The sequence below is a fragment of the Bombus huntii genome, chromosome 17 (assembly GCF_024542735.1).
Source record: "Bombus huntii isolate Logan2020A chromosome 17, iyBomHunt1.1, whole genome shotgun sequence".
NCBI classification, from domain to species: Eukaryota; Metazoa; Arthropoda; class Insecta; order Hymenoptera; family Apidae; genus Bombus; species Bombus huntii.
In genome coordinates this window covers 267,182-290,657 of record NC_066254.1, presented here as the reverse complement: position 1 = coordinate 290,657, position 23,476 = coordinate 267,182, and the positions used below count along the sequence as shown (strand labels likewise).

At 36.0% G+C, this 23,476-nt stretch overlaps 2 protein-coding genes across 2 annotated transcripts in view; one reads left to right on the top strand and one right to left on the bottom strand.

The window, feature by feature from the left end:
• Positions 1–23,476, bottom strand: part of LOC126874980 (putative fatty acyl-CoA reductase CG5065) — a 672,215-nt gene that overhangs the window by 621,278 nt on the left and 27,461 nt on the right. The window lies entirely within an intron of this gene.
• On the top strand, positions 617–4,246 carry LOC126875124 (fatty acyl-CoA reductase 2-like). The gene is made up of 4 exons (XM_050637848.1): positions 617–742; positions 3,248–3,360; positions 3,646–3,893; positions 4,131–4,246. The coding sequence occupies exons 1-4, from the start codon at positions 617–619 to the stop codon at positions 4,244–4,246; spliced, it is 603 nt and encodes a 200-aa protein (XP_050493805.1).

The following is a 23,476-nucleotide window of genomic DNA, read 5'->3' as shown; positions in this document are numbered from 1 at the left end:
ACAACTATTGATCTTGATATTATTATAATGCATTCCAGAATAAAATACAACATATGTAACTTTCTGATTGTGAGAGAAAGTATTCTAAAGAAATACTTCTAGACTTATTCTATTAATGACGTTTTCCTATAACGTGTGATAAAATGATGGATACTTATACAATAATGAAATCATGTACTATTTTACATAAAAACTTTGGTTGGGATATTGGTTATAATCGCTTGCAATACGAAATTCTCTTCATCTATAATTGGGTGAATGAATTGCCGATTGTTACGTAGTCGAACGTCGTTCCAGAAACAGTGTTCAAACGTGGAATAAACATCTAACGCATTCATCTTCACTGTCCGCATTGTCCGTTTCGTTAGGTCTTATTTCGGTCTTTCTAGGAACAGGAGGTCGCCTTTTCTGAATAATGCTGGCACTAACGTCTTCAGTTATAATGGAGTTAAATTCACATGTGGAAATTGATTGAATTCCTACTCGTAGTTAAGCTACACTCCTACCTAAGAGTTCAATCTCTCTAATGCGTTGTTGACTTTCATCGTGTATTAGTTTATACAAGATACTCAAAGCTAGTTCGTGTCTTTCGTTTCGTTTTTGCATAGCCTCTAGTATGGCCCGAATATTTGGATCCACACCTATAGCCATAGAGCTAGCAGAACATGTGTCTTCTGATCTTTTGTTCATAGTGGTTATTGTACTGTCGTCGGAATCTGTACTATTGAAGCTGTTGCTACGAGTACGATAGTGCTTAAAATAATCCAGTTCTTCACCTGGGTATCTTTCCTTTCGTGAATGTTGCTCTGACCAGTTTCAGTTTTGGACGATGATCGTAGTCCGCTTTCCGTAGAAGTCGTTTTCACGCAATGTGAGCTGATCTATGCAGAGGTCCGCTGATCCTTCAATCTTCAGTGATGCGCGTACGCCGAAATCGTGATTTCGTTTACACTGAACCGAATGGATCCTGGTAGGATCGCCAAAATGTCACGTAATAAATGACGAGGTAATATATATATAAAAAAAGGGGCGAATTAACAATAGCCCGTTCGTATATTTTATTCACAAGGCGAAGTTACACTTCAATAGCAAAATACAGACTGACATACTGACTAAAGGACTGGGATCTTTACCTCCTCACTATGATTCGTATATCTCACGGATGGGAGTCCGGCTACTGTCTATTCTCACCGCTATCGCATGACCAGGTGTTATATGCATATCCTGAGGTCGGCGGATTCCTGGCTTCTGGGCGACGTTACAACAGACGTGTCGGTATCCACTATCGTGAAGTCGTATATTTGTTCGATGTTTGGTAAACGATACTCAGTGGAAATAGTATCAGGTAACAGACGGTTCCTTGTTATTCCCTAATCTTTCATTAAGTCATTCATTATTACCACTATCATATATATCAAAAATATCACCGGGTCATTAATTACTACAATAGTTTAAACGAAGTTTTTGAATACTCAAACATTTTGTATTTTACATTATACACAGTAAAACTGGTTCATTATTGCGATTTTTCAATAATTTACAACCAGTTAGTAGAGGTAATCGGAACATTCGTCTTCGCGTGATAGTTGCGTGCGACATCGGTTAATTTTCGTCAAAAATTGAGTTTAGGAACGGATTTTCATAAGTTATTGTTAAGATTTGCGTCGACTCTCGCGTTTACGAAAATTGAAAATACGCTCCGCGGTGACAACATTAACCATGCGAGATATTTCAGGCGTTTTCCATTTTAACTGGTAAGATCCCTTGTTTTTAATAAATAAACTGAAATATACGCAAATGAACTGAAGTGTACATACATAATATTGATTACATTTAAAAGAAACGATGAAATGGCAGTAGAGGGAGTATGTTATTACGTAATTATTTTATTAAATTTAAGCAAATTACTCTATATGGTGATAAAATATATTTCTCTTGTTATATTAATCACATTCTTTATAATTATACTCTATAAGAGATGTAATCTGGAAGTCGTCCAAAGCCGAAAGGCACGGACTAAGATTAATAAAGAAAAATAAATATAATTATACTTTTTAATTATTTAAATGCTGCGTCAAAATATCTCTTCGCATAACAATATAAACATCGTTTCATAGACATTTGTGAGTTAAAAGGGCTTTATATTCAGTATTTTTGTAAAATTGTTATTAGTTGATTATATCAATTTTCCTCACTTTTATACTATATATAAATGTGCGTGTACAATACTCAACGTATTAAATCTCTATATCACAACAACTTGTGCTATAAAAGGCTTGGTATTATAAAGATCAAGCAGAAAACAAATTACAAAACTAAATGCCGTAGAACATAATGCAACATAACATACATAGGCATGATGATATAAAAACATATTACACATATATATATATATATGCAATGACAGATATAGTATATAACAATATATACATACATACGTACATAATAAAATTACAGGATATATGAAAATTATAATAAAAATGTAGATATGATATATGTCATATAACATGTAATGATGTTAAATGTTATGGTTGATTTCATTGACCGCAGTTCTCATTTACATTATTACATTCGCCAGTTTGCTGTGGCAATAAAATTTCAACCAGGTAATCTGAAATACAGTAGAGCCTCCGGTATCAAAACTAACAGGGACACAATACTGCTCGGATGTGGGAAAAATTACTTTCATATGAAATTTCATTTATTCAAATACAGATTAAGATTGCTTGACAGTTCCTTTAAATATCTATGGATTCCATACCTTCTTGCCTGTTAAGTCACATAATTCTTTACTTTTTCTAAACACTGTTTGTCGGGAATCTATGGCAAATATAATATCTATAAATTTTAATCTATGGCAAATATTAGAACTGAAAATGTAAAGACCCTGAGACATGGATGCAATCAATAAAGAAACGAATGAAAATGGGACCAATGAAGGATTGAATAAGACAAACTCGCTCCCATGGAATTCAACGCCGATAGTAGGAACCTTGTGATTGGAGCGACCGGATTCGTGGGAGTAGGTCTACTGGAAAATCTGATGCATCACTGCGTACACGCATCGCTGCCATTTTTATACTAATTCGCCCAAAAACTAACGAAACGATAGAACAGCGATTTAAGAAGCTCATAGATGATCCCGTTCGTAAATATTCTTCTTGTTTCTTTCAATATTTAAGCTTGTCAGGAGCCAAATTGATTAAATTTCTTTTCTGGAATTGAGCTGGTGTTATTTTGTTTTCAGATTTACGACAACATCAAAGCGAAATATCCCTCAGTTTTGACCAAAGTTTACCATGTGAAAGGTGGCGTGAGTCTACCGGATTTAAGTCCTTCGCGAGAAAATAGAAATGTGTAGTTAGAGAAAGTAAACATATTGTTTCATGTCGCGGCCACTGTGAGATTCAACGAGCCGTTGCACGCAGCTATTAATGTGAATACGAATGGTACTACTCGTGTTATCGAACTTTGGAACGAACTGAGTCATCCGATTAGCTTCGTCCACGTTAGCACAGCTTATGAGATCAGGGAAGAAGTTTATACGTAAGGATAAGTTATACACAGGCGTTGTTCCGTCGTTTACGAATATTATATTTATAATTGTAAAGTGAAGAATATGTTCACATATTATTGATTTTGCAGCACGAGTTTGAAACCTTCAGAGGTGATCGATATGTGTGACAAATTAGGAAAAACATCCATCAACCAAATAGAAAAAAAAATTTTAAGAACTGATCCAAACACATACACATTCAGTAAGAATTTGGCAGTGCAGATAGTAACAAGCAAGTGCAAAGATCTGCCAGTTGCGATAGTCCGGCCAAGTATAATTGGAGTCTCTGTGGAAGAACCATGTCCTGGATGGATACAGAATATTTCTGCATTTACAGGTATTTTCATAGATTTTTTTCAATAGTAATTGTTCAACGCTCCTTACATTTCACGAAAGTGGAGTTAATCGATTTGTCTGTAAGAGGATAAATGAGAGGCTTTTCACTAGATCATCATTATTATAGTTTATATTTGTTGTTGCTCACTATTACGAGAATTCTCTCTTATCTATTTAGCGCTATATTTCTGGCAATCAAAATTCACAAATAATTTCTAAACCAATTTAATGTTATCAGGTACCATTATGCTAATCGGCAGAGGATGTGCAACAGCAGTACGGGGCAGGAGAGATGCAAGATCGGACTTAGTGCCTGTTGATTTCGTAATCGACACGATAATATGTACTGAATGACATGCCACGCTACATCCTGATCTTGAAATTAAAGTTTACAACTGTACGAGGAACGCTAACCCTTTTAAGTAATATTTATTACGAATTTTTTTCTACTAATGTAATTCCAATGTTAGAGTATTCTAAAAGTTTCAATTTATTTAAGTAACTTGGACACTGGAAACGCAATCGAACGTAGAAGATCCCAATATGTCATTAGTTTAGAATAATAGCGATACAATATAATATTGTAATATCGGAAAATAATAATAGAAATTTTTTTCCGATTCCTTACAATTTATTAATATTAAATTGAATATACAAATATAAATTGGACAGAGAACGATATTTATTTAACGGAAACTAAATGCAATACTCGTATCTATATCAAATAACTTTACAGTTATTTGACCACTCTCGTCACAACGATTCTAACACACACACACTCTCTCTCTCTCTCTAACAGCTCTATCAATTCTCACGACTCTACTCTTCGACGACTCGAAACCTCTAACGACTCTACTCTTTGACGACTCAATTAGCTCTGATCTTCGCCAATACACTCCTGCTCGGTCGTGCTCACTCTTGCTCTCGTCCTCTCACACACACACACACACACACACACACACACTTTTCGGCTCACATACTCTGGCCTCTCGATTGCCACTCCTTGAAATATGGAACCGTACTTCTGTTTTGACGCTGCTTATCTTTTCTCGCGTCACTGTTACTAGGCGCTCTTGGATGTAAACAAACCACGAAAGACGACGTACACGGTGTTTTCTAATTTCAGCCGATCTCCAATCAAAGCTATTCTACGATATTACAATATTTATTCCAATTCCATAATATTCCCCGAGATACTCGGATGATAGTAAACTTTACTTTAAGTATAATTCCAATAAGTATACAAATGAAAATGTTTCAATTAACAAGATGAGGTCCGATGATAAATGCTATGGAAAAATATAGCACAGAAATGCCACTGAACGATACGCTATGGTATCCAGGTTGTCCAGTCCTAGCTACTAGATGTATGTACAATGGTCCGAGTGTAATTCCGCATGTTTTTCGTGCGTTCTTTATAGATATCTTTTTAAGACTCCGAGGTAGTAAACCAATGTTCCAGTATACCAATACTGTATACAATAGTAAACAATAGTATACCAATGAATGTATTCTATCGATCCTCGAACAACGAGGGCAATCTTTCTGGGATAATCTCCGACTTCATCTATAATAATAAATAAAAATGATATTTCAGAATGATGGAACTTCTCAAACATGGCATTAAGCTATTCACATCGATAGCAGTTTTCACCACGCACGAAAGGACTTTCCAAAGGGATAACTGTTCCGACTTGGCCAGGAAGGTGAAAATGTTCAACGACAGCGATATGGTCAAACTAGACTTACGGGACATGAATTGAGAGAAGTATGTTGAAGTTTACCTGATGGGAATTAAGAAATTTGTTCTAAAACAAGAGTTTCAGTCAACAGCCCGTCAACGATTAGCAAGGTACGTATAAAAGTATCTTCGAATAAAAAAATAGGAACTAATATAAATACATATATTGTTGGTTATTTCAGGTTGTACTGGATACATCAGATCACCAAAATATCCGGTATAATAATTTTGTTATGGATAATACTATGTTTTGTATACTGACTACTTGAACGTTACTTTTTTATTTTTGAACCAAAGACAATATGAATACAATTTATGAGGAAGGGATTTATCATTCTTTTCACTTTGTTTTTTCATTCGTCTCCTTTCTAAATAAATCCATTTATGACATTGTTTATTTTTTCTATAAAATTTTAATAAGAATGTAGGTATTTATACGCACATGATTTCAGAGCTGTAAGTAATTCATCTGCTTACTGAATATGAACATTTTTCCATTATAATGTCAACATTATGTGGCGGATGAAAAGAGAGTTTGTGTTTCGTCCCGGGACTACCGGTGGACTCGTCGGTAAGGCTATGCCCGGTAGTCCCTGCCTTAAACGTAGAGGGAGTCTCGCTAGGTGCGGTATTTGTATCAATCGTCCGTATATTCGACCGCTAGCAAGTTAGACAGACTCGTTGTCGTCGTAGCCCTCTAGTGTTGGCGGTTGGTACCAGCGGATCGCCCGGGAGGTGTTGCGCCGCGTTGATGCCTCGACCTGTCGGCGTCCTATTGATACCGATCCGCCACAATTATAATGACAAAAACTTCTTTCATTCTCCAACATACAAATGTTACGAGATAGTTATTCGTTAACAATAATAATTTACCATTGAAAAGTCTACTGAGAAATAAACAATGATGATAGAAAATAAATATATTTTAAAATAAAATAATTCTAAAGTAAAGCTTTTCTAAGAATCCTTCATTAGTTCTAAAGGCTCACTTTGATTCTCAAGTTGTTTACTCACAAACCTTGTCGTTTTTTGACCAGTCGGCGTTAAAATATATGGTACAATCAACGAAATAGAGACTAAATGTAATATTCATGCTGAATAAAATATTATTTCACATAATAAGTAGTAGGTAGGTTTCTATTTAAGTTAGATATAAATAGGATGTAGGATTTTATTTCATGTGTATGTATGTGAATATCGCAATATAAATGATCAATGATTTGTACAGAAATTGTGTGTGATTCATAGAAGACAGCGTATTGCCACATTTATTAACAGCTCATAAATTTGTAATGCGTACGTGGTTTTTCTGTGAATATTGCTATTTTTGTTACGATTTATCTCGGAACAGTTCGGCCACCGCAGTGCGTGTGTGATTTTCCTACGATGTGTAAACTTGCAAAAAAATTGTTTACATATATATTTGTTTATTAATTATTTATGAAGGCGAAGGTTCAGAGGAAATACTAATCCTCTCAATTCGAAAACACCCTGGAGCAGTTTACGATATGACGTTACGGATTTTAATGAGCACACAGATTTGATTTTCAATCTATGATTTTTCTTAAAAAACGTCTCGCAGGATGATTTACGTCTGCGAATCCCGTAATCTGCTTCTCTACGACTTGTAAGCTACTAACCATGCATCGTTCATTTGGAATCGTTCTGCACTATGCTCGAGCTGACATATTTTCGTTCGTGTAAGGAAATGAAGCCAAGCACAGGGATATATGGTTCGCAAACTACTCCTTCCACTCCTTAAATTGGCGTTATTCACAATATGTTTTCAGCAACTAAGTGAAAAACTTGGCGATCCAGAACTTAATATTACGGCATTTAAATCCATATCAAAAATTAAATCGACCATGTGTTCCTAAAAACAAAATTAAATATCGCCTTTACTCATGTATATTCGTTAAAGTGTTTACATAGTATATTTTAAATCGATCATCGGCGAATGTGAGACAAAACTTATAATTTTAACAAATTTTGCCATCGGATGCTACTTATGATGCAACTACGCTTTTGTGCCATATAACCAATGCAGTAACATCCTCGATCAAGATATATCAGGGTTATGATTCGCGAAAGACTGCATGCGATAATTTTAATTTTGATTTAATCAAGAATGGAATTATGTGCCTGCATCGATAACAAGTGCATTATATTTGCGATTTTTACGTTCGTGACTCCATAACAAATTGTATTAAAGTTAATGCACAGGCGTAAACTCAATCTATTGCATATATGATTGCTTGCGGCCTACCTCATTGTTGACCAGTTCGCCAATTTTTTAATTAAACATTTGTGTTCTTGCGGACAGAACGCAGACCTGCTCCTCATGGACCACCTCGTTCTTCAGGTTCCACAATATTGGACTTCGAATGTAATAAAATTAAAAATGCGATATATAGCAATATGCATATATAATGGCATTGGTTTGTAGTAATCAGATTAGTAAAAATATGAATGTACAAAAATCGTAATCCTTATTAGTTCTAATAAACATTCTCGAACGATAGCATCCACGGCCACTACTATTATCAAATCATCAGTGAAAATGCTTGTACCGTTGATCGTCGGCGACACTGATTTCGGTCGTCTGCGTAATAAATACAAAATGAAATATCGGAATATAAATAGGATATTTACATTAATTAGAACCCATATATATACATGTCGTAGCATTGATAATAAAAATGCAATTTTTTTTGTCATATGTATTGCTGCCATAATCTCTCAAATGAACATGACTAGCGTAATTTCTTCAAACAATTTTGAATACTTGTGATTAACAAGAGAGGTTTCTTTCAATACGCTGGACATCGTGAAATTTGTATTAACAAATTTTTATCTGCATTTAACTGCTTGCGAAATAATCTCTTAGGCATTAGCATTAGGCATATCGCAGCTAAAAAAGATACGAGTCTAATATTATGCGCCGCCTTTCAAATCTACAAAGTTTCAGAATCTAACCGATCTCCACCGTTTCTTGTTAGTGGGAAGTTTCCATTTGATTTTATGGCTTCAAACTGTCGTGAAAATATTTTTCCGTTCTCCTAAAAAAACCTCCTTTAAATGATTTCTTGATGAAATATGGTGACTCGATATTTTTCGTTTCAGGTGGTCCCATATATTTTCAATAATGTTTGTACTATAAAGCTATTTTTAAGTGTTTCCAAATATGATACAAAATTAACGATCGTGTATTAGCATTGTGTTGCATATCATTGTATATCGTTTATTATCGTGCTTTGGATAGTTACCTTGTATCAGGACGAAATTGCCGTCCAAATTCATTTTTTATGCATTGATGCAGATTATTCTTAAAAATATTTATATACTTTTTATCCTATGAACCGCGAACTGTTCGAATATATATTACACATACATTTTTATCATTAGCTAGATTCTTATTAATATTTTCAGAACAGGAATATGTAACAGGAATTTTTTCCTAAATTACTTTGGAGACCTGTAAGAATATATACACATTATTCATTTGCAAAAAATTTCTTACTTAACGATATTCTACCATAATTTTAATTTTTGTCACAGTTAGTTGTTGTATGAATATCTTTTACACTGACTGTGTGGTATTTCTTTTCAATACCACCACAATAGATCGTTCGTATGAGATGCAATTAGCAATTCAAACATTTTCACCTTCATCTTAATCAGTAAAAACTTATACGTAATGAAAATATCATTAAAATGTAAACGTAGAAGCAATCTATGATAAAAACTCAACTGCTGTCAATTTTTCACGCCTTAAGATGATTCAAAGGTATTTCTACTTTGGTTTTGGAAGTAAAAATGTTAATCGTATCATTAATGCATGACATTATCCAGTTTCAGTAAGAGGGTGATGTTATTAAAGGTATGTGTATCTTGAGGTGTTTCACGCCGAAATTCATTAAAGCCCTGTGACACACGTGTCGGTATCTACTATCGTGAAGTCGCGTTGTTGTTCGATCTTCGGTAAAGAACACAGACTGGAAATAGCAACAAGTAACATGCGATCGTAGATTCCTTGACATTGTATATTTAATTGTGTCTTCTATTAATTGTCAATTATCATTATCAATACAATATATATCAAAAATATCATCGGATCATTAATCACTACAATAATTTAAATGATGTTATTGAATTCTCGAACATTTATTTTGTTATCGCCTTCTTTACAAATTTCTCGTTGATTATATCTGCACCACAACTTACTACATTTTTAATCACGCAACGAATCTCATTCGCGATAGCAGGCTTATTGTAAGTAGATGATAATCCTTCTTCTGCTATTACGATAGGCGTTATGACATTTGCGTGTTTCGTCGCAATCATCACTTGTCGACATCATAAGTATTGGCCCTCGCCCTTCCTTCAGATTTATGCCTTCCACAGAATTCACAGGGATGAGAGATAAATAAATAGATATTATAGGAAAGTAGATACAAAAGAAAACACATAACAACCGATGAAAAGAAACACTAGGCCGCTCATTGTTCTACCACACACTTGATTGATATCGGCTATAAACACATGCGTGCGGTTCAGTGTGTAGGTGCAGAGTCCATTAAAAGTAACCTATGCTAATTAAAATGCCGAGCGATACGATTAAGAATATATTGATGTGGATTTACCGTCACACGCAGTAAAGATAGACTTGTTCGTCCGCTTCGCGGAGTGACGCGTTCGTGGTAGAATGCGCCAACGAGAGTCGTAAATTCTCGTTACTTAAATGATACTTGAGGAATTTAAGAGCCTTGATTATAAAAAATGCTAAAATTTATGACAGATCTTAGGATTATTGCAGGTCCGACTAAGGATGCTGAGACATCTGGTGATTATCTTGACCGATGGATGGAATAAGGTTTACGTGGAGTATGGTTTACGAAAAAGCTGCTTTTTTCCATAAACAAGGTCACCCATGAACCATGTTGGTAGGAGGCTTCCTCCTCCTATCTTCATTCATTAACGCTGGCCATAACCAATGGGTATCGCGGATCGTTACACTCAATTTTCATAACGAAAAGTGTGAACAACGAATCCGCTTCCTTCGTTCAAAAAATACCCACACACCGAGCTTTCCTCCGTAATTACATGAGAGCGGAGGTTCAGTTATCTCTCAGTTCTAACAGACTCATCACTTCAAGATTTCTTCGACGACAACATATCTATCAGGACTCGAGCTCTGTTTTCAGATCAGTCATCACCTCTACACTGATTCTCTCATCTAAGAGTAATCCATTTATTCTTCACTGACATCTTACGCATCGGCGTTACTATCTTGTGTAAAGTTGTTGGAAATACACAGTTTATAACCCCGTTAATCGCAGCGTTATACCACCTCAACCACCCCTATTATTTCAACGGAAATCAGGGGATCGATCTGTTCGCGGCGTCGATTATTACAATCGTAACGGGAATTTACAACTCCCGTTGACGAGTTTCCTCTCGAGCGCGTCTCCCCGCAACAGGTCGAAAATACAGCTAATAATGAAAAATGGTAATATAGATATTTATATGCATATCATGTAGATAACGTTAGATTACGTTTATATTTATACATGTATTATATTTTATATTTTATTAATTACTTTGCAATTTACATTTATGACGTAAAAGTTTAGTTGTATTCCGAGTAGAAATCGGAGAACTAAGTTTATGTTACCGTAGAATTAAATGCTAGTTTTATGAAAGGATATGTACGTTTAAAAAGATATCGTATCCTGCAACCGTGAAAACATCAAACAAGACGCAAACATTTTTTAATTTATTTGGAAGGAAAACAAACTGTGTTCTTTATATCGTTGTATATAGTACGTTGTATATTTTACCGTGGTTCTGTAGGAGAGTAAAAGATTTCTATGTAGTCATGGCGGTTGAACCAAGCGAGTGTCACAGAGCCATAAATTTGCGATAGGAAATCCAAGGGGATCTAACGAACATCCCGCAGACCATCGAAACGACAACGTAGAGTGTGTTCCAGTGTCAGAAAACAGTAACAGCATGGCGATCTCTGACCTGGGCTTGGGCGACACCCCCGGCGACACCCCCTCTATAAGAGCCAAACCTATGGTATATAAACCTTGCTAAAATCAGCTCTCGACAGTCTCTGTTTTAACACTCTGAACCGGCACTCTGTTGGATTCGTACAATCAGTTTTACTACTGTGTCTAAAGTTCAATTCGTTACCTTATTTGTGAAACGGTCGAACTGCGACGCAAGGAATCACCGGTGATCTGTCAGTTTCGTGATTTCTTGTGTCTCCTACGTGACAAGAGCGCCATCTGACCACTATCTTGAATATACAAAGCGGGACATTTAAATGGCAACCATATAGTACCTCTATCATTTTTGATTTTATAGAAAAAATTTTCCGTATAAAGTTAATTGCAATAATTAAAAGTATATTATAATATAGATATACATATTTACATAATTATTCTGTGTGTATCAAAACTATTTTATTTATATATGTCTGGTTATCGTTAGAATTTAGGGCGCGTAACAGATCTTCTTTTGAATTAGACATTGTTTTGTACAACAAAGATTATATTTACAGGTACAAAAATGACTTTTACAAAGTTTAACGAACAACCGTGGTGTTTAAACACGCAAGATGCAATTGATAATGTTCTTGGGTTCGATAACGAATCCACGGTCAAGGATAACTCTTTACTAAGCGTAGAATACTTTTAAGCACAAAATACTATTGCTGGGACGCTCGGTATAAACTGCTCGATGTGTAACTTTCCAAGGCGATCGCACGAATCGCACGCCAGACTGATGAAAACTTTCCACTCTTTACAATTGCGTTCGTTTGTTTTATACTCATTAGAAGCATCGAGAAAGTTCCAATCGCCGTTGCTAGGCAGTTTATGCCTGGAGTTTCATTATTAATAAAACGTGTGTCCCATTATATTGGGACCTCCGAGGTAAAATCACACGTGGCTAGGCCCGTTCTTGAGGCCGTATGTCAGCACAACCACATTTCCAGGGAGAACCATACAACCAATCCACACCTCCGTCAGGTAAAACGTCCATCTCCTGACCGTGGCTACGTTCGGCGATCAGTTGTGTCGCCTCGAGCCCAATCTCACTATCACAAACCTCGAACAATTACAATCAGATTGAATGACAACAATTGCTTAATTACTGCTGATAGAATCTAGGCTAAAGTATTAGAGGATTTTCCCAAAATTTCAAAGGAAAGGCTCCGGTTTCCTTTCATCTCCGACATATAAATAGTTAGATATATCATGTGTAATGTTAGTAAGTTTGTCATTGAGTGTTTTTCTCTTTTCCTAAAAATAAGGAAATCGCTTTCAGATGGATGGAAGCCTAAAATAAAAAAATTAACATTCAAAATGGTATTCACGGTCATAATATATGAGTATTTGTTTGTTCTATGTATTTGTAATGGTTCAATTAATTACATTTCTGTAGCTCGTATAAGCTCTATACATTTCTCCATGCTGAAAATACAAAGAAAAATCAGCTTATTTAGCAAATTGTCAATTATTGATATTAATATATGCTACTAGTACTATTGTATATTATATAATATAATATATTCACTCTATCTAAAATTTCTTTTTCACCAGTGAAAACAGTCCCAATACAATTACAACTAATGTAATTAACACATCGATAGAAAGTGATGCAGATAGATCTTCTGAGCAATCTAGCCCAGAATCACAAAAATTTACTCTAATTAATTTTGTGTAATGTGTAGTAAAGTATCTACTTTAAATAAATAAAGATATTTATTCTAAAGAAATTAGGGCGTTATAAAATTTGACATTTTCACAACGTTTTCATACTATTATAACCTATCAATAAACAGAAAAAAAAAGTTTTCTTAATGATTTGTATTTTTTTCAAATGTCAAACGAAAGATACAAACGATTTAAAGGAATAACTGAAGAAAAGGAGTAAAGAAAACAAAACGCTGAAATAAAATTAAATCGATTAGAAAGAGGAACATCTCAAATTACAAAACATAATCAAAGAAAATGTACGTAATATTTTGAAAAGGATATTCATTCAAAAACAAATAGATGTTCTAATAGATTTTTTTTTATTTATTTGTTAAAATTACAATCAATTCTCGCATTGAGAGTTTTCAGTAATGTTCTAATAAATGATAAAAAAAAAGAGTCAAGTAGAGTGTGACAACCATGTGTACTGCCATAATATTGAGCACCGTGAGTCCAGAAGCCTATCACGTTTTGAGAAAGAATCATTATCCATTTCCAGCTTTATCAACGCTTAGAAAATGGGCTATTCAGATGATAGTTCACCAAGGCATTCTATCCAACGTTTTATTTCTCATGAAACGAAAAGCATCAGTTGTTTCAGCCACGTATACATTTCTCAGAGGATGGAAATACACAAAAGGAACACACAAATTCGCAAAACTGTGAGACTTGTTATTCTCGGAGGTCTGTTAGATAATTAAAAGATAATTATTTTCTATCATTACGATAAATTTCTGGTCAAGGATAGAGTAAACGACGTCATATTTCAATTGTACAAAGCATTGCTGCATTGTTGTCGCATTTACCTGTGATTTGCACCAACTAATAGTAAAGTTTTAAATGAATCAGTGCCTGGGCAGAGAAATTCCAAAAGCCTTGTTCCGTACATTCATCTGGTAACGATGTATAATTGTTACGCCACAGGCTGTATTTCTAACCGTCGCTCGCGGTCCTACAGAGTCGCAGGCAGATCGTCTTATCTGCCCTACGGAACATATACAATGTATCTACGAGCGCATAGTTGTCACCAAGCAGCGAGATCTATAAACGTCAATTTTGGTCCGTTACTTTTCCACATAAGAAGGTGGCATACGTGATCATAGGCGCGAACGGTGGCGTGACTCGAACGTAGTGGGTGTCACGTAATTTTTAGGGTTGGTTGGTGAAAATAAAATATAGTTGAGTCGTAACACAACTATTAACTTTGTTTTAATCAACCTTTATTGTGAATTCAGCAATCACAATGTAACACGCACTGAATTAACATAAATCACAATTCACTCCAACCACGTTATGTAAGACTTAGTTACAACAATACATTAAGTACGCGACTTATAAGGGTAGAGACCGATATAGATATGTTGACTATTCTAAGGATACAGAATAAGTGAAGTTTTACTGACGATACTGTGTCTGAGGAAAGCGAGGGGTGGGTGTGTCTAAGGACACGGGACTATCGGATTTGTTGATGACAATTTTGGTTAAGGAAGTGAGGGCAGTAGACACCGTCTCCGATTGGATAATAAGACGATTGGTGGACCAGGAAGGGTTTTAGCCGCCCTCGCGAGAAAGTTGCTAACGGAACATACCAGATGTGGAGAAAACCAACTTTCTAAGCTAACACGTGGTAGACAATAAACGTAAAGGGAAATCTAAGACAGGAAATACTCGCTTGGTTCGAAGGACCTTAACTATGAAAATGCCAAGGCCCCTGGTGGGCACTTAAGACTATTGAGGGTGCGCACCAAGGATATGCAGACATATGGGTGCCATCCTGTCCGTGGTGTGTGGCCTGGTCTCTGATGTGAATTGACGTTACATGGGGGTCGTCTCCCAGAGAAGACAAAGAAATGATCGAAGAGCAATCAGTCCCTTCTGAAGAGTCAAACGTTATACATCGAGAGATCTGACGATTAATATTAAAGTCGCATAATCTAACGAATTCATTGAGAGATATCGTAAAGTCGGGTCAACTTTCTGTAACATATTTACTGTATTCATTGTTAAACAATTTGTGGCATCATATTATTGTCAAATTTACTATTTTATGTTAACCCGTTAAAACAGTGTTAAATTCATTAAACTACCTCTGTTATCTTAATCGAAACAGAGGAACGACTACTTCGCGGCGTCGATTCATCGAATCGTAGCGAGAATTTACGCCTTTCGCTGACGCGTTTTCCTCGCGACCGCGTCTCTCCGCGAACGGTCGTAACAATAATTTTTCTTTGTAATGATGGACCTCATTTGTTAAAACTTATAGGAGATAACTCTTTAAGTCATGCTTTTTCCTAAATTTAGAACATATTACCAAGGACTGTACTGATAAACCTACCGTTGCAAATTTAACCGATTTAAATTTTATTTTCAAAATTACTCAATAGAACTTAGGTGCCTCTGACTCACATTAGACAAAAAATACCTATATAAAAAGGATTTTTTTCAAGACGACTGTCGGAGATCAATGTTATGCGGTAAGGAAGGTTTTTTGATTCAAGACAATAACCGTTGTTTGGTTTCAATAAAAAAAAAAATAGGATTATTTTAAATAACATTTCTCTTCAGAAATTGCTGCCGCATCCACAGAACAGTTTAATTCGTCCACTTTCAAAATGTATTTTATTCTAACAAATCTATTGACACAGGATTGCTGAGAGAATCTTTTTTTGGTACTTATGAAGTATGAGAGTGACGAATGATCAGCCATGATCTTTAAATTTTCGCCACAGATTAATATGGTACATGTCAGGCAAACATTCCGGTGATTCCGGTTATTGCTTAAAAGGGCAAACACCGAAAAAGCTGATGATTTGACCTTAATTGATTTAAGCGATAGATCAGATATAACGACAACCTACACTTTGGAATTTAACGAAGAAAATCTTTAGCTAGACCTTGACGAAGAAGTGATTCGATTTAATAACGAATTGAACGGGTTAGATTCCTTGAATCAAGAAACGGACAATATGTATAGGTTTCTACCTTGAAACAAGGAAAAACTTTATGCAAAGATTCAAATTCATTCTAAACCATAATAAATGTATTAATTGTAATATCATAAAAGAGTTTGATTAGAGATCGGTTGAAAATAGAAAAAACCGTGTACGTCGGCCTTCTGTGGTTCGTTTACATTTAAGAGCACCTATGTGACTAAAGTCACCTAGTTCTTGCAAAGATATGAGAAAAACAATAAACAACGTTAGAGCAGAAGGACGCTTTCGGGTTTGATGACCGAGACGTCAGAGTATGCGAATCGAAAAGTGAGGGTGTTGCGAGAGTCAGAGTTGATCGAGACATGGAAGAATAGAGTTGAGAGAGTTGATCGAGTTATCAGTGTTGTAGAGTTGTTAGAGTTGCTAGTGAGTGAATGAGAGAGAGAGAGAGAGAGAGAAAGAGAGAGAGAGAGAGAGAAAGAGAGGGAGAGAGAGAGAGAGAGAGAGGGAGGGAGAGAGAGAGAGAGAGGGAGGGAGAGAGAGAGAGAAATTCGTTGTGACGAGAGTTGCCAAATAACTGTAAAGTTATTTGAGATAGATACGAGTATCGCATCTAGTTTCAGTTAAACAAACATCGTTTTCTGTCCAATTAATACCTGTATATTCAATTCAATAAATTGTAAGTAATCGGGAAAAAATATAATTTAAGATCTAACTGAAAAAATGTATTGTTAATATTGTATAATTGAATACATCTTTTTTCTAAACGACATGTATGCAAAAAATTATTATTGATGCAAAATAATAATTTATATTTCATTGCTAAGTGAAAATTATATACCTTTGTGCTTTTTATGTCAATTATTGTTATAACAAAATTTTGTTATTAACAAACAAATTGTAGACGTCATTCACTAGATCCGTAAACAATAATAGGAGATATTGTTGAAAATGAAGCTGTTGCTTACATAGCTGTTTATATAGACGATAGGTTTCGTGTTATATGCAACTTTTTAAACGATTATGCTAAAAATGATCATTTCTTCTCAGACGGACCTTTCTCTTTTCTTTTTACGTGCAGGAAATCTTCATAGGCATTACGCGTCCTCGCGGGGGAGGACACAGGGTAGTGACCATCAGCAGCCCTTCTTCTTCAACATGATCCCTAGAACCGCCGGCAGCGAGAGATCAGCCTCTATCTCCACGATAGCACAGCGGCGTGGCACAAGCCACTCCATGCAATGCCCGAAGAATCGCCTAGTCGCCTCCTTCCGTATACGATGCAAGTACTCATCGAAGCATCCGTGTCCGGTGAGCACCTGCATAACCTTGGACGTCAAGGGAAACCCGCCGCCGTCCAACCAAACCTTCTAGTTTGGCAGAACGGCCTCGATGACACTAAGCCCGGGCGCACTTTCTTATCCCCCCCCCCCCCTCCCCGTCGCTACAAACAACCGACCCAGACCAATTACCGAGCAAGTGATGCTCCCCTAATTCCGGTCCAAAAAATGGCGACCGGGTTGTCCTAGACATCCGCGCCTTGAAACTCGTCGGGTATGTAGTATGGCTCAGTAGCTACCGCCAGATCGACCCCCTGCTCCACCAGGCTCTGAAACTGATTCCATCTTCTCTCGTTTTCCTGCCTGTGCTAGTCTGCGGGATGTCTTCTCTCCTAAATTTCATAATGCACTTTGATATTCTTTCACAGTGTGGTATCGTTCGATTATAAGTTTATTTAGTCATAACTGATAATGTAAATATTTAATTAATTTTAACACCACTAATTTAGTGTATTTTATTATATACTGTGCTTTATGAAAGCAGAAAGGGTAGCGCAATTAATTGGGAACAATTCTAGGTAAACAATAACTGATGATAAGAACAAAGAGAGAAAAGAAAAAAGAAAACGCGTTGCTAAAGTCAGGAAGGGAGATCTTCCCGTTCGGTCACGTAGCGATGTTCTTCACAGAGAGGAGATCCCCTTATTCGGTTGGTTAAGTGTTGACTCTGCCATCTTCTGAGGCACGGCGACCTTATCGGGGGTATTCCTAATGACCCTGCCATGCTCTCGGTCAGGAGCGAGGCCTTTTCTCGAGCTCCCACCCGACCAGCGATTTCCAGGATCAGAATTTATCTCCCTCCGAAACGTCGACATATTTCGACGCACAACAACGTAATACATAAATATGTTATCAGCAACGTTATCAGTACGAATCACGTACAAGTTGTAAATATGAAAAGTCGATATTTTGAACTGTAAGAGTGAAAGTATTCTATGATAAAGGAATAATATAGGAAATATTTGCAGTGATTCATTTGAAAAATTACATAATGTTTATGAATGTCTTTTTTATAGAATTTAAATATGAACCAATACATTAAAAATCAGAACGTTTTCGAGGGATCAGTGACATCGGCTGAAGGTACAGCTGTGAGCAGAGATGATAAGAATTTTGTATTAATTTAATGTTGACAGTTTGCAAACAAGTAGACTTCATAAGATCATCTTCGCCGTTTAATTATAAATCACATTGAAAGCGTAAACACGACGGTACAATCCTTCACGAATATAAAGATTATGTTAAACAGAACAAGAAATCTAATGAAATTAAGGAAATTTCGTATATTGCTTTAGTTACACATTTCTCCTCATAAGTAACAATGAGCAAAGAGGCAAAGGAACGGTCATTAGAGGAACGACGCAACGCATATATATCACGAATATGTTGTTCACTGAATGGCAGCCTTATCAACTGTCGATGACCTTCGACTTATTTTTGGAAACGTTAGAATCAAAGAGCATGGAAACGCAATTAAGATGATGAGTCATAGAAACATAGCTAGTGATAATAAGTGTAATAGAAGAAGGAGTTTCCTCGGTGTCATTGTACACTGTTTAGGTTGAATTGCATTCCATCTGATATTCTTGGTCATATTCACTTAGAATTCGATTAAAGTTCTTTAGAATGCAGACAGTAATTACAGACAACGCCGGTAGCTCCGTAAATCCATTTCGTTTGTTTGGCATTCGTATAGATATGTGACGGCACTCGACAACGAATACCGCTACTCGACACTAACTAATACCGGACAACGGTAGCGCAGTGGTTAGCGCCTTAGGTTAGGAACGTGTTAAAATGAGAAGAAACATACAGCAGTACCTCAGCAGGCAACATCTATAGCCAGCAGCTACAATTATCACGGACAACACTTATGCCTCAGATACTTTTGAATGTGATAGATACATTGAGAAACTATCGTCAGCATCTGTATCAGGAATATCGAGATCATGTAATGAATCATGAAGACGAAAATTATGTAACTGTCGATAAAGACGACGATGCATCTTTCACCTTGGATATCAGTCCGTGTTTATGACAACAATTTAGAGGTGCATATACTTTAAGTTTATGTATTACAATTGATTGCATGGCGGTAATGTATGAAAAATGTGACATATTGCTCTTAATTAACAACAACGTTATGTCCAAATGGAATGCATTACGGAAATGCACGTCCCAAGTTTGCCGAAATAATGCAAAATACATTAAGACATACTTTGAACAGACCGGGAATAGCAAGATGGAATTTTCCACGCGATCTCGTTGCAAATAATTTTTAAAATTCATGAGAAACTTTAAACGCTAACATAAAGGGCACTGAATTTGAATATATCGGAGAGTATCTACAACATCTACTACCACTAGTAAAAGTTTTAGATATCATCCAGGGAATAAAGGGACCACATCGTGGCATTGTGCTTTGGGATGTATGTTTAAAAAAAGTTAGAAACATTAATAAAAGGTAATGCAAGTACTGTATGCCATTAGTTAAAGGATTATTGAAGAGTTTCTATACAAGATTGGAATCCTCTTTTTATTTTGGCACTATTGGGGGTAAGAAAACTGCAGCTACAGCGTTCTCGCTTTCACAATTCAAATCGCGTTGGCTGAATTACATCGAAATGAGTCACCATCCAGAATTATATGCAGAACTTAAAACGGTTGTTGCTGACATGTACGTACAGATAAAACAATTTTCTTATTATTAGTGTGATAGCGTATGTAGTAGTAATTTTTTGCGCAACTTGTCTTCCCCATAATGTTACCCAAACCACGCAAGGACCCACACGAAACCAAACCATACAGACCAATCTCGTTACTTCCTGTATTCTCTAAGATACTAGAGAAAGTAATTTACGACCGCATAAAACCTGTAATAGAGAAGAATTTTCTTTGATATAACACACCAATGTCTTCTTCTTACTTTCTGAACGAAGGCTTTTCTCGGCGAATCCGATGATCTCGTATCCTTAGACACACCCCATTATAGTTTTCCTCTGTGGCATCATCGGGACGGAAAAGTCATTCTTTCTCACGATCTCATCGACGAAAAGAGTAACCCCTTACGACCAGTGAATTTTGTGAGCACGTTCATCTATCATCCCGTCGACCGCGGATTCGTTATTGAACCTAGGATCATTGTGATTAGTTTCTCGAGTACCTAACTACCACGGTTACTTGTCCGGTTCTATAATAATCGTATTTGCACTAATCAATGTCTTCTCTATTGCATAACGACAACGTGTAACCCAAACGAAGATTCGTTTCACGCCCCTATCCCTAATTCTAATGTAAACCCGACATATATATGCATAATACATAGTAGCATTCGTGATAAAAAATGCAACTTTTCTTTGTCATATGCATTGATACCACAACTTTTTAAATAGACATTACTGCGTGATTTCTTCAAACAATTTTGAAAATTTCTTATTAACTGTCGCATTTTCGTTCAATACGTTGAAATTCTTACTCACAAATATTTGTCTGTTTTTAACCGTATCCTAGATAATCCTTTAAGGGTTAAACTTTAGAGGATGGTTACACATCATAAATTTGATTTACCGCAACTAACAAAGAATACGTGTTTAATATTTCGCGCTGTTCTTCAAGTCTTAAGTTTTATTAAAATCAGAGTCTGCTTATTCGGGATCTTTTCTTGTTAGTGAAGTTTCGTTTTGATACCATTATGTTTTGCAATTATCGTGGCATTGAATTTATCAAATTGCTGAGTATCTCCACTTAAAATGTTTTTCCATTTTTTAAAGGAAACCGTCTTTAAATGATTTTATGATGATATATGGTGAATCGATATTTTTCGTTTCAGGTAGTCATATGTTTCCAATAACGCACATATTGCGGAACTGTTCTCATGCGTTTCTAAACATGATACAGAATTAGGGCTCGTGTATTAGCATTGTACTTTCTAGCATTGTGTATCGTGTATTATTGTGTTTTGGATAGTTGTCTTGTATCAGGATGAAATTGTCTTTCAAATCCACATTTTTACACATTGATGCATATAATTTTTATAAATATTTATACACGTTTTAACCTTTTTTTTGTACGTGGAGAAATCCTCATGGACACTCCGCTGTTCTAGTAATTGTGTAACAGCAGAGTAGTGTCGGACTCCTATCGACTAAAACTCCACGATGACCATCCTACGCGTATGACAGGAGTGCTCCAGGAACCTCTTATGAATTAACTTCTGTTGCGCCCCCTTCACGCGTCCTCTTGTTCTAGCAATTCCTACTAATTCCTGACTATTGAATTCGGCGTTAGGGGGTGTCATTGCCCCTAGCGCTGTCGCTTCTTCCAGTCGTGATCCGTTGGGACGGTGGTGGAACGGCTCTAGGTCGTCTGACTGCCATCCCTCTCCATCGTCTTATCCTACAAGGGTGAGAGTTGACATGTTTCGTTGTAACATAATTCGTGATCTCTCAGCTAATGCTATTGTATGCAACATTCCGCTGCATTTATTTACATTTGCAGAAATAACATTCTTGAATGATCTTTTTCCATATCTAGCGAAACTCGTCTTACTGAGTAAGTAATGTGTATACAATGTGATTATGCTATCTCATTTTTGTATCATTTTCGTCCATTAATTTTGCTGTCGGGAATATTTTTAATGCTGCACCAACTACAAACTCTCAGAATACAGGAATTCTCCTTCGCTCGCATAGTATTTCTTATTGAGGAATTGTTATGTCGTGAAATCGTAAATTACTTAATAGGTCGATAAGCTCTGTATCGTCCTTCTGCCTTATATGGTATTCGTGACGAGTTCGCAGATTGAAAATTGGTACCAAGAATTAATATCTGCAATGTGACTGTAATAATCACAACTGTAGTTGTACGAAACAACAATGTTCTTTTACCGGGGATAGCTATATAGTGTCACCAAATACAAGTACATTTATGCGACATAGTTCTTCGCTGGTCATAAATTCTTACAGTCTGTGTTCTCAATCCTGATTTGCATAGTTTACCTTGGCTCGTTTACCTGTTACGTAGAGATGGATTTTTGCGGCTTCGTCATGACATAACCTCGTCTATATCTAGATTACGAAGGTCTAGGCTACGTCGAGCGCTATCGCAACTATCTGAATTGCAAATTTTATTAGGTATAATTTGAATTTTATAAGAGTGTCTGTATATACGAGGATACTCCTTTAAGTAGCCGTGATGAGATTAATTAGTCATATACCGATGATAAATTGTATTAGAGACTGATGAATATTCCTAATTGTTGCATTAAATGAAAATAAATAACACGGAATTGTAAAGATAAATAAACATGTAATTGAATTTTAGACACTTTGTATTAATTTAACTAACCAGTTTAACAAAACATTTAATGCCTCTAAAACACATTTAAAATACAATTACATTGAATAATTAAATCGCAAGCAGTGCAAAGTTATGGTATAGGTAGAGAATATTGAGAATATTTAAATAGAAAATTAAACGTTGAAATTAGATCACGTAGATGCTATTTTCGGCAGAAAGCAGAGCTGTAGACTCTTTGTAGATGCAACGACTTTCATGATACCTTATTCCTTCCATTGACTTCTTAAGTAGACATAAATTTTTAGCTCATCACGAATGGTGTGCTAATTTGATGTTTGATTTAGAGTAATACTGTGCCCGTAATTGCCCTGTAGAGATTTAAAGCCCATGGAAAACGCCGTACATAAGTAAATTTTAGTAATAATTATATTTGTAATATTTGTTATATGTGAATGGTGCTATAGTACGTAAATGATTATCTTTCATGTAAAACATACCCTGGAATG